The following is a 15,002-nucleotide window of genomic DNA, read 5'->3' as shown; positions in this document are numbered from 1 at the left end:
TCTGACGTGAGTAAGGTCTTGAGTTTAATCTTAGTATACAAAATGTTAGTAAAAATAGAATAAGTTGAAGGCCCTGGTCTGTCTGGAGCTGTGAGGATTGTACCACCTTGGCAGCAAGGGTTATGGAGATCATCTACCCTCCCAGGTGTGACCCAGGACTTTTCGTGTCCCCTCCTACATTCTCACTGTGCCCGACATCTCTACTCTGCTTGGTCCTCTGCCTGTCCTTTCCTTCCCCATACCCTGTCATCCAGCAAGGCCCAAGCCTGTGCATTCAGTCCAGCTGACAGCTTGCTGAACTGTTACTATGTGTCAAGAACAAGGAAACCAGGCAGTGGTGGAAGACAGGCTCACGCCTTCAGTACCAGCACTCGGGAGGCAGGGCAGGTGTGTCTCTGTGCGCTAGTTCCAGGACAGCCAAGGCTACACAGAGAAACCCTGTCTTTAAAGAAGGAAGGAAGGAAAGAAGGAAGGAAGGAAGGAAGGAAGGAAGGAAGGAAGGAAGGAAGGAAGGAAGGAAGGAAGGAAGGGTGGTCCCTGACCCTGAAGAGCCAGAGAAGAGGGGATTTCTTGCCTTTGAACCTCTAAGCAGATAGCTGTCTGTCTAGATGCAAAGAAATTGTAATCAAAGTTGGGTTGGTTTTTGTTTGTTTGTTTTTGATTTTTCAAGACAGGTTTCTCTGTGTAGCCCTGGCTGTCCTGGAACTCACTCTGTAGTCCATGCTGTCCTCAAACTCAGCAATCTGCCTGCTTCTGTCTCCCAAGTGCTGGGATTAAAGGAGTGCACCACCATTGCCTGGTTTCTGAACAAAGTTTTGAAGATAAGCAGATTTAAGTTCAAGATTGAACACCAATGACCTTAGTAGTTAGACAAGCCATCTTCATTTTCCAACCTCTGTGCCCAGCAGCACAAAAGAGGGTCATAATATCCTTGTCACCATCCTGCAAAGTGACAAAGTCTAGGTCCACCAATGATAAAAATACACCTTGTTGGATGGAAGGAGTCTTGTTTTTGGTATTACACACACACACATGCATGCACGCACACACACACATACTCACACACACATGCACACACACTCACTTACTTGCAGAGTAATTGTGGGGAAAATCAGAACCCCATTTGACTTCCTTCCTCTTATTCTGTGTTTAGTTTTGGTTTTACTTCAAATTATGTGAAGAGAAGGAGGTTTCCTGTAATCCTCCCACCCTCAGAAGTTAAGGAAAAATTTAAACTTTCTTGATTTGGAAATTTTCAAGCCCCCAGAAAGTTGCAAGGTAATATATTTTATCTGTATATATACATATATATCCTAGACTCTTTGTTAACTTTCTTAGTACATGATTTTTATTGTCACTTGAAAGTCTGATCAGGGCTGGAGAGATGGCTCAGGGGTTAAGAGCACTGGCTGCTCTTTCAGAGGACCCGGGTTCAATTTCTAGAACCCACATGGCAGCTCAGAACTGTATGACTCCAGTTCCAAGGGATGTGACACTCTCACACAGACATACATGGTAAAACACCAATGCACATAAAGTACAAATAAAATAAATTATAAAAAAGGAAATGCCATCTACATAAAATGCTAGTGTTACATGGAGGAAGGATAGTGTCGCTTGGAGGATGAAGATGAAGAACCTCTGAAAATTCATGCAGATGTCAAAGAAATCACTAGACTATTTTAAGGACTAAAATAAAAATAACACACACACACACAAAGAAAAGAAAATCTGAATCGGCTGGGCAGTTGTGTTGTCTGCCTTTAATCCAGAACTTGGGAGGCAGAGACAGAGAAAGTTCCAGGACAGCCAGGACAGCCAGACAGCCAGGGATACACAGAGAAACCAGGGAGAGAGAGAGAGAGAGAGAGAGAGAGAGAGAGAGAGAGAGAGAGAGAGAGAGAAAGTATGAATTGTATTTTAGTTACTTTTTATAGAGCTCTTCCACTGTTGCCCATGCTAACTCCAGTCTTTCCAATATTTTAAAAAATAATTATTTTTATTTTGTATACGTTGGTGTCTTGCCTGTATGTATGTCTGTGTGAGGATGTTGGAGCCTAGAGTTTCATTACAGACAGGTGTGACCTGCCATGTGGGTGCCGGCGGGAATTGAACCTGGGTACTCTGGAAGAGCAGTCAACACTCTTAACCGCTGAACCATTACCACAGCCCTCTCCAATATTTCTCTGTTAAATGTAGCTTTCACATTGCACCTATTTGCTTCATTAAGTGGACACTTTCTTCTTTGCCCCCTTCTACCATTCTTTGTAAAGCAACTTCCGGGACACTGCTGAGAAATTAACATTGCACCGTCTTCCTTCCTTCTCTGTTGAGTGCCACCCATGATGATTACTGTTAGTTCCGAGTTCCTGAAGTTGCAGCATCAAATCCCAGTTCTCGTCCCTACATATTCAGGCTAAATCTCCTAAGAACAACTTTACTGATAGAACACCGATACCAAGAGTACACTTGGTAAACTCAACCATGCCTTGACAAGGCAACGCCACACGCACGCGCTGTCTTAGTCTCTTCGGAGGACAGAATTTTCCGTGTCTGGAATGTCGGATCTCAAAGCCTTTCCCCGGAATTACAGCAATGATGCTGCTCTTCCAGGCTGGTAGCACAGAAGACACGTGAAGCTAACTTGGTTAAGAGGGTCGATACCAGAACCCTTACAGTTAGTTTCTTTTTTTCCACATCATCTTTCTTCAGGGACTGGGCGTGCATCTCAGGATAGTCTCAGGCTAGTTCTTCTCTGGAATCTGGGTCACAGACCACTGAAAACACAGATACTGCTCTTGAGGGGTCCAGCCTGGGTTGCAAGGACCAGCGAACCACAACTCCCAGGAGACACTGCGCTCGCCAACCTCTCGGGCCACCATCGTCGGTCACGTGGGCACCAATGGCGGATCACGTGAGTCCCAAGTGCGAGTCACGGGAACGCTGCCGGGCGGCCGGCTGTTCTAGTTGAGTTTGGTCCTCAGTGGGCCATGGCCAACGTCTCTAAGAAGGTATCTTGGTCCGGCCGAGACCGCGATGATGAGGAGACAGCGCCGCTGCTTCGAAGGACGGGGCAGCCTGACGAGGAGACGCCGCTGCTGAACGGGGCCGGGCCGGCCGCGCGCCAGGTGAGGCCCGCGGGCCGGAGATGTGGCCTCTGGGTTCGCTGCGCGGTCCTCAGTGCACTGGACGGGCCCGGGGGAAGGCCACAGCTTTCTCCTCTGTTATTACTTTGAATCCCCGAAGACCTTGATTTTTGACAGTTTTGCACCCATTGCACTCATTACCCTCCTTTCTTTCCCTGGGAACCCCTTCTTCCAGTCTAGTCCCAGAGAAATGATTGCCCTCTCCTCCAACAATCAGTCATCGTCATTAGCTTTTCAGCCAGAGCGCCTCGGACTTCTTAAATTGTTTTGGTTTTTTAAATTTTACTCTCCGTGGTGAGGGTCGAGGCCAGGCTTTACACATACTAAGCAAACAAACGACCTCTGATCTGCTCCCCAGCCCTTGGCTTTTCAGGACAGGGTCTCAATGGTGTAGCCCAGGCTGGCTATGAATTCATGATCCTGCCCCATTTTCGCAGGCACTTGGAAGACCTGCACTGCACGGCTGGCAGCTTTCACAGTTGAAATGGCAAAATTACGCGTTCAGTGAAAGTGTCAGTCTCCTTTTTCACGGGAGTAATTCCAGACGTTTGGGATAGAAATGCAATGACGAGGATTTCCACACATTTTCTCTCACTACCTGATTGATTTTGAATTTGGAGTGTGCAGCCAGGCGTGATAAGTAACAAGTCAGAGGCCAGAGTGTGCTCATGCCTCAGAGAACCCAAAACACAGTTCGTGCCTTTAAATGCTTCATGTTTGAAAGGGTTACTAGTTTGCTTATTTGCATGCCTTTGGCTCTCCGCCTGTGTGCATTGTATTAATTTTGAGTCCGGAATTTATGTGAATCTCTTGATGTTAGTCTGTTTTATTACCGTCCATGACCATTTCTCCTGATTTTAGAGCTGTCGGACAAACACTCCTACCATTTTCAAGGCTAGGAAGAACACAAGATCAGAATTTACATTTTTTTTTTTTTGAGAGTGGCTTTGGGACAGGAAAACCCCACCTCTGCTGAGGTTTTTCTAGGCCCTTGAAAGTACATCAGACAATGAAAGTCAGTTCCTTGTTGCTAGGAAGAAACTCTGTTGCCTTTGAAGTGACATCTGCTTGCAAATCTGGTCTGCCGCCCCGCAGCAATCAAAGCAGCTCCAGTAAAACTGTAGGGCTGGGGCAGAGCGACTTTAGGTGTTTCTGGGAGGTGTGGTTTGTTATCCCTGTTGTAAAGAAAGTAACACTGGGGGCCTAAGAGTGTTTGCTGCTCTTGTGGAAGACCTAAGTTCAGGTTCCAGCACCCAGGTCCAGTGGCTCTACTATCTGTAACTCTCTCTCCAGGGATCTGACCACCCTCTTCTCTCCAGGCCTCCACCTGTATAACATTCTCATTCATATTCTCTCTCTCTCTCTCTCTTTCTCTCTCTCTCTCTCTCTCTCTCTCTCTCTCTCTCTCTCTCTCTCTCTCTCTCTCTCTCTCTCTCTCTCTCTCTCTCCAAACAGAAAGAAACCTTAAACTGGTTTTAGGAAAGGAAAAGAGATTGGAAACTGATACAAGTTGAGTTTAGATTTCGCAGGATGGGATGGTTGTAGGTTTTGACCAAAGAGTTGGTTTCTTTTGAAAGAATGAGTTGATCTTTTTCCCTAAATACCATTATAGCTTTTAAATCTGCAGTTAATACAATTTATTGGAGCCGAGTGGTGGTGGCACACATCTTTAATTCCAGCACTTTGATAGGCAGAAGCAGGTAGATCTCAGTGGGGTTCAAGGCCAGCCTGGTCTACAAAGTGAGCTCCAGGACAGCTAGGACTATTACACAGAGAAACCCTGTCTCAAAAAAAAAAAAAGCCAACGATTGATTGGTGGCACCCAACTTTTAAAAAGTAATTATGGGTTGTGAGGTCTGAGGTGCACTAAGACAGCTTCTTTCCCTCTGGAAACAGGCCCAGCTCCGTGCTGATTCTGTGTGGGGGCCCTATAGTATAGGTGCAAAGAGCACTTTTGTGTTTTGTGCCCTATATGAATAGTGCAAGGTCCCCAGACAAGCTCAGGACCAAGAGAGTATATGATCACAATGCTACAATAGTTCGGAGTATGGCGCGGGGTGTGGAAGTCCTGTTCAGCCATATGAGTTGATTTCGAGTTTGGCTTAGGTCTAAAGGGTTCCAGTGCCCTGCTTAGGCGGGTTGAATAGTCACTGGCTACAGGTTGGGAACCCTCTGCAGTGGGCACTAGAGCAGCCAGAATTTCAGAAGGATCTGAGGCCTGCTTCTGCCAGTTTTCTCATCTGTAAAAGTTAATGAATGTATAACATTGAGCAAGCCTGTTAGAAAACTGGCTCTCTCCAGGCGGTGGTGACACACGCCTTTAATCTCTGTGAGTTCGAGGCCAGCCTGGTCTACAAGAGTTAGTTCCAGGACAGGCTTCAAACTTCAAAGCCACAGAGAAACCTTGTCTCAAAAAACAAAACAAAACCAAACCAAACAAAATAGAAAACAGGCTCTCGATAGATACTAATCATTACCAGCAAGGGTCTGGAGACATAGAATGCTTGCCTAGCATCAGTGCAGCCCTGGGTTCAGTCTCCCGGCACCACATAAAACTGGGTGTGGTAACAAATAGCTATAATCCCAGTGTGCAAGTGGTGAAGGCAGGAGGATCAAAAGTTGAAAGATCCGTGATTGATTGATTGATTGATTGAATGGTTTTTCGAGACAGGGTTTCTCTGTGTAGCTTTGATGCCTGTCCTAGTACTCACTCTGTAGACAAGGCTGGCCTTGAACTCACAACCTCCTAAGTGCTGGGATAAAAGGCTTACACTGCCACCACCTGAAAAGTTAGTGATTTTGAAGCTGTCCTGAACTAGATGAGACCCTGTCTCAAAACAAAACAAACAAGCTTCCCCCATACACAAAAAACCTATCAAACTAAAGGAAACCCACCTTTGCACCTGACGCTTGTCTGTGCCCCTCTTCAGCTGAATGACGTTTTGGTGCTGCTGTGCTTAGGGAAAGTCTGTTCTGGATAATAGGCAGACTCATAGTTAGAATGGAGTGTCCCGATACTGTACCCGGAGTCTTTGTGAGGTAGTCTGGAGTCAGGACCATTTTAAAATAAGGGGGACAGTGGGGTGAGTCTGAGCACTGAACTTGATCTACCTCCTGGCTCTCTGGGGTTTGTTACAGCATCTCCAGGGTTCAGTGATGGCATTGTTGCCACCTCAGCTAGTCAGAAGCAGGCCAAGCAATAAGGTAGTTGCTATAGGTAGGACAGGGTGGGGCCCTGTTTAAAGCCCAAGCCCTGCAGGACTACCTGGAGGCCAAAGCATTGGTCTTTTTCTTAGGTGTGGGGTGATAGTGGACTAGGGAGAGGGTGAGGTCAGCCTGAGAGTCACGGTCATGTGTGTGAGCAATGGGAAGTAGAGTATTCTGTGAGGATGATCCTAGAGCAAGTGGTGGTGAGGAGGCAGTCTATGTTTGCAGTCTCTTTAAATGCAGGGCATTTTTACAGGCTCTTTCTGGAAATTGCCACCAGAGACACCCCCTCTCTCAGCAGAGGAGGGACCTCAGGTGAGTGTGGGTCTGTGTTCTGCCCTGACAACTTGGCACCACAGACGATAGTCTAAGGGTGCTTTGGGAGAAGACAGGAGACCTGGAGCTATTGGAGAGCTTCGGGGGAGGGTCCTATGATTGTCCCTAGTGGCCCTTGGGTCTTGCTATCTTCTGGGGAAAGCTGTTGGTTCTTAGTCTTAGGAATTTCACTTCCTCACTCAGCTTATAAGCAAGCCTCAGCCCAGCAGGGTGTAGAGAGCTGAAGGACAGGGTCCTGCCGGCCTGCAGGCAGCCATATAGCACCATATCCACTGCAAGCCTGTCCTATGACCCACTCCTCCCTGCTTTGGGCTGATCTGTTTGCTGTAGACTGCTTTGGGCTGATCTGTTTGCTGTGTATAGCCTTTTTTTTTTTTTTTTTTTTAATGTTCCCCCACTGCAGCAGTTGGACTTTCTTTGCATTAGAGCCTGGCATCTGGCAGCTGCTTATGGAGGTGGGAATGTGGGCAGTGTGTTCCAGTGAACAGTTTTTTAAAAAAATGAAGTTTTAGATGCTGGCACACACCTTTAATCCCAGCACCCAGGAGACAGAGGCAGATGGATCTCTGAGTTTAAGGCCAGCCTGGTCTACATAATGAGTTCCAGGTCAGCCAGGGCTATGTAGAGATCCTGTCTCAAGAAAGTGTTAAAAACATAAAAATAGAGCCAGGGCCGGGTGGTGGTGGCACACATCTTTAATCCCTGCGCTTGGGAAACGTGCAGGTGGATCTCTGTGAGTTTGGTCCGCCTTCCTCTGTCTCCCAAGTGCTAGGATTAAAGATGTGTGCCACTACCACCCAGCAATTTTTTTATATGTGGGGTCAGAGTATCAATATAATGTATAAGTCAGAGTTTAAGTGTCTCAGAGTGGTCCTGAACTCTCTGTGTAGTCGAGGCCCGCTTTGAAATTTTTTTACATTTATTCATTTTTGTATGTATGTGTGTCTGCACATATATGCCATGGTGGATGTGTGGAAATCGGGATAACTTAGAGGATTCCTTCCTCCACAGTATAGATTCAGGGAATTGAACTCAGGTCCTCAGGCTCTGGAGAGATTCCTTTATCCACTAGGCCCAGGCTTTTCATTTTTGATCCTCCTCCCTCAGCCTCTGAGTATCTAGCATTACACGTTACAGTTATGCCACCACCTGTCTGGTATAATCTTTTTCTTTGCTTTTTTGGGGGGGGTTTGGGAGGGATGTTGGTTTTTTTTTTTTTTTTTTTTTTTTTTTTTGCTTTGTCGAGACAGGGTTTCTCTGTAGCTTTGGAGCCTGTCCTGGAACTAGCTCTGTAGACCAGGCTGGTCTCGGAACAAACTGCTCTACCACTGAAGTCCAAAATAGCTCACGTCCTACTCTTTTTTTATTTCAGTGGTTTCCGGCAGCACTTCTTTCTTCCTTCCCTCCCTCCCTCCCTCCCTCCCTCCCTCCCTCCCTCCCTTCTTTCTTTCTTTCGATTTATTTATTTATAGTGTTCTGTCTGTGTGTTTGCCTGCAGGCCAGAAGAGGCACCAGCTCTCATTATCGATAGTTGTGAGCCACCATGTGGTTGCTGGGAACTGAACTCAAGACCTCTGGAAGAGCAGCCAGTGCCATCTCTCTAGCCCCTGGTCTGGTATAGTCTTAAAGTTGGGCGATTAGTCTCTAGAACTTTTTCATTTTGTAGAACTGAAACTGCCTAGAGTTTTCTTCCTCCTTTGACCCCTGGCCACCACCTCTTGTTCTCTGTCCTTATGGATGTAACCATACTATGGAGACTAACCTCAAACAACTTTGCAATTGAGGATGACCTTGGATTTTGGGGGAACGAGGAGGAAGCAGAGACAGAATATCACCACATGGCTCTGGCTGGCCTGGAACATACTGTTTAGCCCAGACTGTTACATGTATGTATGTGTACTGCATGCATGCCTGGTCAGCTCAGAGCTTTGCTCCTGTCACCTTTTTGTATGTGTGAGTGATTTATAATTTTCTGTTTTCTGCTTGTCAGCCATCCTCTTAAAGCCCAACTTTAAGAATATACCAGACCAGGGGCTGGAGAGATGGCACTGGCTGCTCTTCCAGAGGTCTTGAGTTCAGTTCCCAGCAACCACATGGTGGCTCACAATTATCGATAATGAGACCTGGTGCCTCTTCTGGCCTGCAGGCAAACACACAGACAGAACACTATAATCATGCGAGGATTTGCATTTATGTTCTGTTTTGAAAGTTACCTTTTTAGTCTTTTGGTGTGGGGGAATTTTTGTTTTATGTAACTTTGAAATAATTATAGATTTCTAGAAGTTGCAAAACTGTCCCGAGCAGGCCTGAGTTCTCATCCAGTTCCTTCTAGGGTGGTGTGTTGAGTAATTGTAGCTCAGTACTAGAGCACTGAGTTTGCCAGTTGTGCAGTGTGTCTGGATCCGGGGAACCTGTCCTTCCACTTCCTTAGTCCTGCTCAACTCTCAGCCCTTTGCAGCACTTCCCTGCAAAGGAGGACCAGGCAACTGTGCCCCTCCCCAGTCTGTGGATTGTTCTGCTGTCGCACATTTCTGTCAGCCTTCTGTTTGCTGCTGCCTTATCTGATTTGGGGTTCTGCTTGCAGCTGCTCACCAAGTCTGGGGTCGAAGTTATGTAAGCAAGTACTGTCATGCTACCCATAGCCGGCACCTCTCCCATCATCCTCTAGAACTGCTGGGGTTTCATTTCTTTTTTTTAATTAATTAATTATGTATACACTATTCTGTCTGTGTGTATGTCTGCAGGCCAGAAGAGGGCACCAGACCTCATTCCAGATGGTTGTGAGCCACCATGTGGTTGCTGGGAATTGAACTGAGGACCTTTGGAAGAGCAGGCAATGCTCTTAACCACTGAGCCATCTCTCCAGCCCCCTGGGGTTTCATTTCTTAGGCCTTGTGTGTCTGACTCTTCAGACCTGTGCTGTAGTGGAACGATTGTTGATGGCCTTTGGCTTGCCTAGCTCGTCAGTGATAGGTAAAACAGACTGGCCACCTGCCTCTGCTGTGCCCCTCAGCTCCTGCTTCACTATCCTTGTGTTTTCTGCCTGGTCACTCAGCGCTTCAGGACGTTTCTCCGAGGAGGAGAATAGGGTTCATAGTGACTGACATTACAAGAGTCCTTATGGGCTCAGGCCTGGTACAATTCCTGTCGCATACACCTCGTGTGCAGGTTGACTGGGAGGCAGTGACAGCACCGAAACTCCTTGAGAAGGGTTCATTCTGTGCAGCCGCTTCCTTTCTGGGCCAGCACTGTGGCCAACAGACTATGGAGCTTACTTGCCTTTTCCCTGAGTTTAGCAGTTTAGGGCACTGTTGGTCCCAAAACTTTTTATTTTATTTTATTTTATTTTGGATTTTTCGAGACAGGGTTTCTCCGTAGCTTTTTGGTTCCTGTCCTGGAACTAGCTCTTGTAGACCAGGCTGGCCTCGAACTCACAGAGATCGGCCTGCCTTTGCCTCCCGAGTGCTGGGATTAAAGGCGTACGCCACCACCGCCCGGCCCCAAAACTTTTTTAAATTTTTTTATTTTATGTGTATTGCAATTTTGCCTGCATGTGCATATCTATATGAAGGTCATATCCCCTCGAACTGGAGTTACAGACAGTTGTGAGCTCCCTTGTGGGTGCTGGGAATTGAACCCAAGTCCTCTGGAAGAGCACCCAGTGAGTCATCTCTCCAGTCCCCTAAATGTGTATCCCAGACTGAACTTAAACTTGTGATCCTCCTGTCTCCGCATCCTTCGTGTGAGGGTGGGAATAGGAATGGTAGTATCCCTCCCTTACGTGGAGCCCTCATGGCTTCTCTTCTGTTTTTAGTCTCATTCTGCACTTTTCCGCATTGGACAGATGAACAACGTGGAGCTGGACGATGAGCTTCTGGACCCAGTGAGTGGTGTGATGTTCCCTGCTCCCACTGAGCTGACCTTAGTGAAGGAAAGTGGCAGGGTCACGTGGTTAGCAGCTAGCATCTCCCAGAGACAGCATACAGGGTGTGGATATGGTCCCTGAGGCCATGAAAGTGTGAAGAGGTGGGCAGAAGCACTGTGTGAAGGAGACCGTGGAGCACAGAGACTTTGGGCAGGAGTGAGCTTAGTGTTGGTGTTCGGGCGAGATGGGTCTCTGAGGGATTAGGAGTCCTCAGGGATGAAGAGCAGCCATTTCCTCTGATCTTGGGATGGATTCTGGCACCCCAAAACAAGTTCTCCAGGGACTAGGAGGGTATAGTGCTCTTATAGAGGACCAGAGTTTAGATCCCAACATTGATGTCAGGTGGCCCACAACTGCCTGTACTTCCAGCTCCTGGGATCCAGCACCCTCTTTTGGCCTCCATAAGTACCCGTGCTCACATGCACATGGCTACACATGTGCATACAGATAATAAAAAATAAATCTTGAAAAAACAAACATGGGAATGTTTCCTCAGCCACTGCCTCCCCTGGAACTCGCTTGTCTTTGGTGCTGTCTGCTGCAGTTCTGCTTGTCCCTAAGAGTAGTGGTGCAGAGTGTTGCACCAGGTGCACAGGCATGCCTGTGAGTTTTGGTGTCCTAGAGGCAGAGCATTGGATCCCCGGAGCAGAAGTTACAGGCTAGTCTAAGCCATATGATGAGGATACCCAGAATCCAAACTTGGGTTTCTTCTGCTAGAGCAAACACTCTGATCATCCTCTGACCTCCATTTTAGCTTCTTTAGTGCTTTTGTTGTTCTTTTAGACTTGGGATAGAACCTAGAGTCTTGTGCCTACTGGGCAAGCACTGTGTCGCCCAGCTGACTCCTTTCTTGTTGTTATTCCCTTGTTTGTCTTGCTACAGAACCCAAGTTGACCTTGAATTTCCAATCCTCTGATTCTACCTCCTGGGAGCTAGGATTGTAGGTGTGCTCCACCACACTCAGCTTTGTTGAGTGTTTATAATGCTTTGTCTGTGTTTATAAGAAGGTCTGTGGCCTGGCGCACACCTTTAATCATAAGGGGGGCAGAGGCAGGCAGATCTCTGAGTTCAAGGCCAGCCTGGTCTACAGAGTGAGATCTAGTACAACCAGAGCTACACAGAGAAACCCAGTTTTAACTCCCTCCCCCATCCCACCCCACCCCCCCAAAATAGGATGGTCTGTGGACCTCTGTCCTGACATAGCACATCGTTGATTTTTAGGTTGTTAAACTAACTTTGTACTCCTGAAATAAACCTATGGTGTTTGCAGGGTCCCATTGGAGGATTTTTATGTCCATATCTCAGGGGATGTTTTTTTTTTGTCGGTTTCTTGTGACTTCCCAGCCTTGGTGTCAGATAATACTCAACTATGGGATTTGAGACTTAGCCCCTTTTCTTCACCTTGTTTCTATTCTTTTTTTTTTTTTTAAATATTTATTTACTTAATATGTATACAATATTCTTTCTGTATGCCTGAAGGCCAGAAGAGGGCACCAGACCTCTTTACAGATGGTTGTGAGCCACCATGTGGTTGCTGGGAATTGAACTCAGGACCTTTGGAAGAGCAGGCAATGCTCTTAACCACTGAGCCATCTCTCCAGCCCCCTTGTTTCTAAAAGAGCATGGGACTCCCTTTTTCTTCCACAGGAAGTGGACCCTCCTCACACCTTCCCCAAGGAGATTCCACACAACGAGAAGCTCCTCTCCCTCAAGTATGAGGTGGGCTCCCCATCCTCCCTCCTGAGCCTTGCCCTTTTCAGCCCTCTTCTCTGTTGCCTGGCTCCACTTGCACTCTGGTCCCTGGTCCAGTAATCAAGTACCTTGTGCCCTGGTCTGTACAGAGCCTGGACTATGACAACAGTGAAAACCAGCTCTTCCTGGAAGAGGAGAGACGAATCAACCACACGGTGAGGAGGCCGGGCTCGTGGCTTGTTGGCTTGGGTGCTGGGTGCTGGCATGTAGGGCCAGGCAATATCCCTGCTCTCCCCCCCCCCCCCCGAACCTCTGGGTTCTACTGCCAACGCTTTCATGTTTTGGGTATGGAGGATGGGGCTCTGAACATGTGACACCTGGCCCCAGATATTGGAAATTTCGAGGAAAGACTATAATCATCATGGTCAATAAAGCTCTTTTGCAGATGGCATACAGTGTCTCTAATGTTAGCAGCTAGTTGTGAATTTGTAGGGAATGTTGCTTACCTCCATGTGTCTTCCTGTGGCCCTCAGTCATCAGTGAAACATTGACTGGAGGCTGTTGTTAGCAGATTTGGGCTGAAAGCTGAACTTTGTACTGTGTGTGGTAGCAGCCCATGAATTTGCCAGCATAGCAGGTGCCTAGCTGCATTGCCCACCTTTGAGTGCACTGTGTTTCCCACCCCTATTTAGGCTTTCCGGACAGTGGAGATCAAGCGCTGGGTTATCTGTGCCCTCATTGGAATCCTCACAGGCCTGGTAGCCTGCTTCATTGACATCGTAGTGGAGAACCTGGCAGGCCTCAAGTACAGAGTCATCAAGGACAGTATCCTCCAGAGGCGCTCGCCATGGGCCACAATGGGTGGGGGTTCATTAGCAGAACCCAAGCATGTGCCTTCACAGGCAGACAGTGAAGAACAGAGTGGACCTGGCTCCTTAGAGACTACCCCCTACTATGCATGCACACAGCTTAACGTAAGGGTTGGCTGTGTCATACTCGGGCTGTGCGGGTCTCCGAGTTGTCTACTTAGCCAGTAGTTGTGCTGGCCCAGGTCATGAGATGATCTGGGCCAGGTAGACTGGTCATAGTAGTGAGACAAGCAGGGCAGGTGTGTGCTCCAGAAGTGCAGAGTGCCTGTCCTTGACGATCCCTGAGACATCGACAAGTTCACAGAGAAGGGCGGCCTATCCTTCTCCCTCCTGCTGTGGGCCACGCTGAACTCTGCCTTTGTGCTCGTGGGATCCGTGATTGTGGCCTTCATAGAGGTAAAGCCCTGTGCGTAGGAGACTGGTTGGCACAGGTCTCAGTGGATGGATGGCCCCTCTAGCTTACCCACTGTGGGCCCGGTTAGCTTGTGAGGATGGAGGCTTTCTGCCAGGGAGAACCCCAGTGTGGAACTGATGGGAAATATTCAGTCAGAGCGGAATACACACTGGGGCTTCCTCAGCTCGATTCCCAGTGCTATCCCATATTTAACCCAACAGTACAACCCTCAGCCCATCTCCTGACTCTCCAGTTCATACCCAGACCACAAGTGTACCGTAACACCTACCCCATAGTCACATACACCTTCATGGCCTTCACGTAGCTGACAGTGAGGTATTCTAGGGCCTGCAAGTTCTCAAAAGTTTGGGTAACTCATGTCAGTATCCAAGCAGAGAGGGCAGCAGGACCATTTCCCAGGGAGACTGTACTACTATCCCACAGATAGCCCCTCCAAAACACATCTTTATCCCAAGGCTTCCAAGAGTCCTCCCTTCTCCAGGTCCCTCTGTTCCTTTTTGTGGGGTGATAAAAGAAGGAATAGACAGCATCCAGAACCTTCTATGTGGATCTAGAGCAGCTGTCAATATATAGGAAGTTCTAGTTCCTGCTTGGTACATGATGAGTGTTTTGTCCATAATGGAGTATTTCCCTCACCTAGCACACTGGGGAATACAGAACCACCAGACTCTACCCTTGGCCCTTTATACATGCCCACCAGGGTTTTTTTCAGGGGTCTCTCCATTCTGGTCTGAAGTAGGGAGGGACCTCTACTTCCTGACATGAAGCCCTTCTCCACACCTGCTTCCCATGTTTCCTGTGGTTGTGGAAGCTGACCCCCTTACTCTACCTGCTCAGTGCCCCCTCTGTCTTTCCAGCCAGTTGCTGCTGGCAGCGGAATTCCCCAGATCAAGTGCTTCCTCAATGGGGTGAAGATTCCCCACGTAGTGCGGCTCAAGGTAAGCTGTAACTGCAGTGATCCAGGGCAGGGTGTAGGATTTCTTTTGGTGTTTGTTTGTTTGTTTTTGTTTTGTTTTTGAAGACAGGATTTCTTTCTAACTTTGGGGCCTGTCCTGGAACTAGCTTTGTAGACCAGGCTGGCCTCGAACTCAAAGAGGTCCGCTTGCCTCTGCCTCCCAAGTGCTGGGATTAAAGGTGTGTGCCACCACTACCCGCCAAGAATTTCTGCTGGCTTGATTAAGTCTGTCTTTGCTTGACCCTCCACACATGGCATAAACTGTGTGTACACGATGGCAGATTATACTTGTAAGAGTGGCAAAAACTGGTCTTTGTCTGCAGTAAGTAGTGCAGGAATATGAACGTTGTGATTGCAGTCACATACTACATGTCTGTAACTAAGGACTGTGTTCCCTGGGTGATATCAGAGCCAGAGGGGCTAAGCTAGGGTAGGAGAGAGCCTGCCTTTCATTCCC

At 47.8% G+C, this 15,002-nt stretch overlaps 1 protein-coding gene across 3 annotated transcripts in view; it reads left to right on the top strand.

The window, feature by feature from the left end:
• Positions 1 to 2,904: 2,904 nt before the first annotated feature.
• The window catches only part of Clcn7 (chloride voltage-gated channel 7), a 25,938-nt gene continuing 13,840 nt past the window's right edge, over positions 2,905 to 15,002 (top strand). Inside the window, exons 1-7 of one of the 3 annotated variants that reach the window (XM_050131816.1) lie at positions 2,905 to 3,128; positions 10,504 to 10,572; positions 12,262 to 12,333; positions 12,456 to 12,521; positions 12,999 to 13,131; positions 13,462 to 13,571; positions 14,448 to 14,528. In XM_050131816.1, coding sequence (XP_049987773.1) covers positions 2,991 to 3,128; positions 10,504 to 10,572; positions 12,262 to 12,333; positions 12,456 to 12,521; positions 12,999 to 13,131; positions 13,462 to 13,571; positions 14,448 to 14,528 — 669 coding nt within the window. In that variant the 5' untranslated portion in view covers positions 2,905 to 2,990. The remainder of the gene's footprint in view (positions 3,129 to 10,503; positions 10,573 to 12,261; positions 12,334 to 12,455; positions 12,522 to 12,998; positions 13,132 to 13,461; positions 13,572 to 14,447; positions 14,529 to 15,002) is intronic. The other 2 variants (XM_050131886.1, XM_050131969.1) reach the window with 2 other exon arrangements.

This window comes from Alexandromys fortis, unplaced genomic scaffold, assembly GCF_014885135.2.
Source record: "Alexandromys fortis isolate MF-2015 unplaced genomic scaffold, M_Fortis_MF-2015_v1.1 scaffold_29, whole genome shotgun sequence".
Lineage (NCBI taxonomy): Eukaryota > Metazoa > Chordata > Mammalia > Rodentia > Cricetidae > Alexandromys > Alexandromys fortis.
Note: the sequence above shows the minus strand (reverse complement) of the source record. Positions and strands in the feature narration are given on the sequence as shown.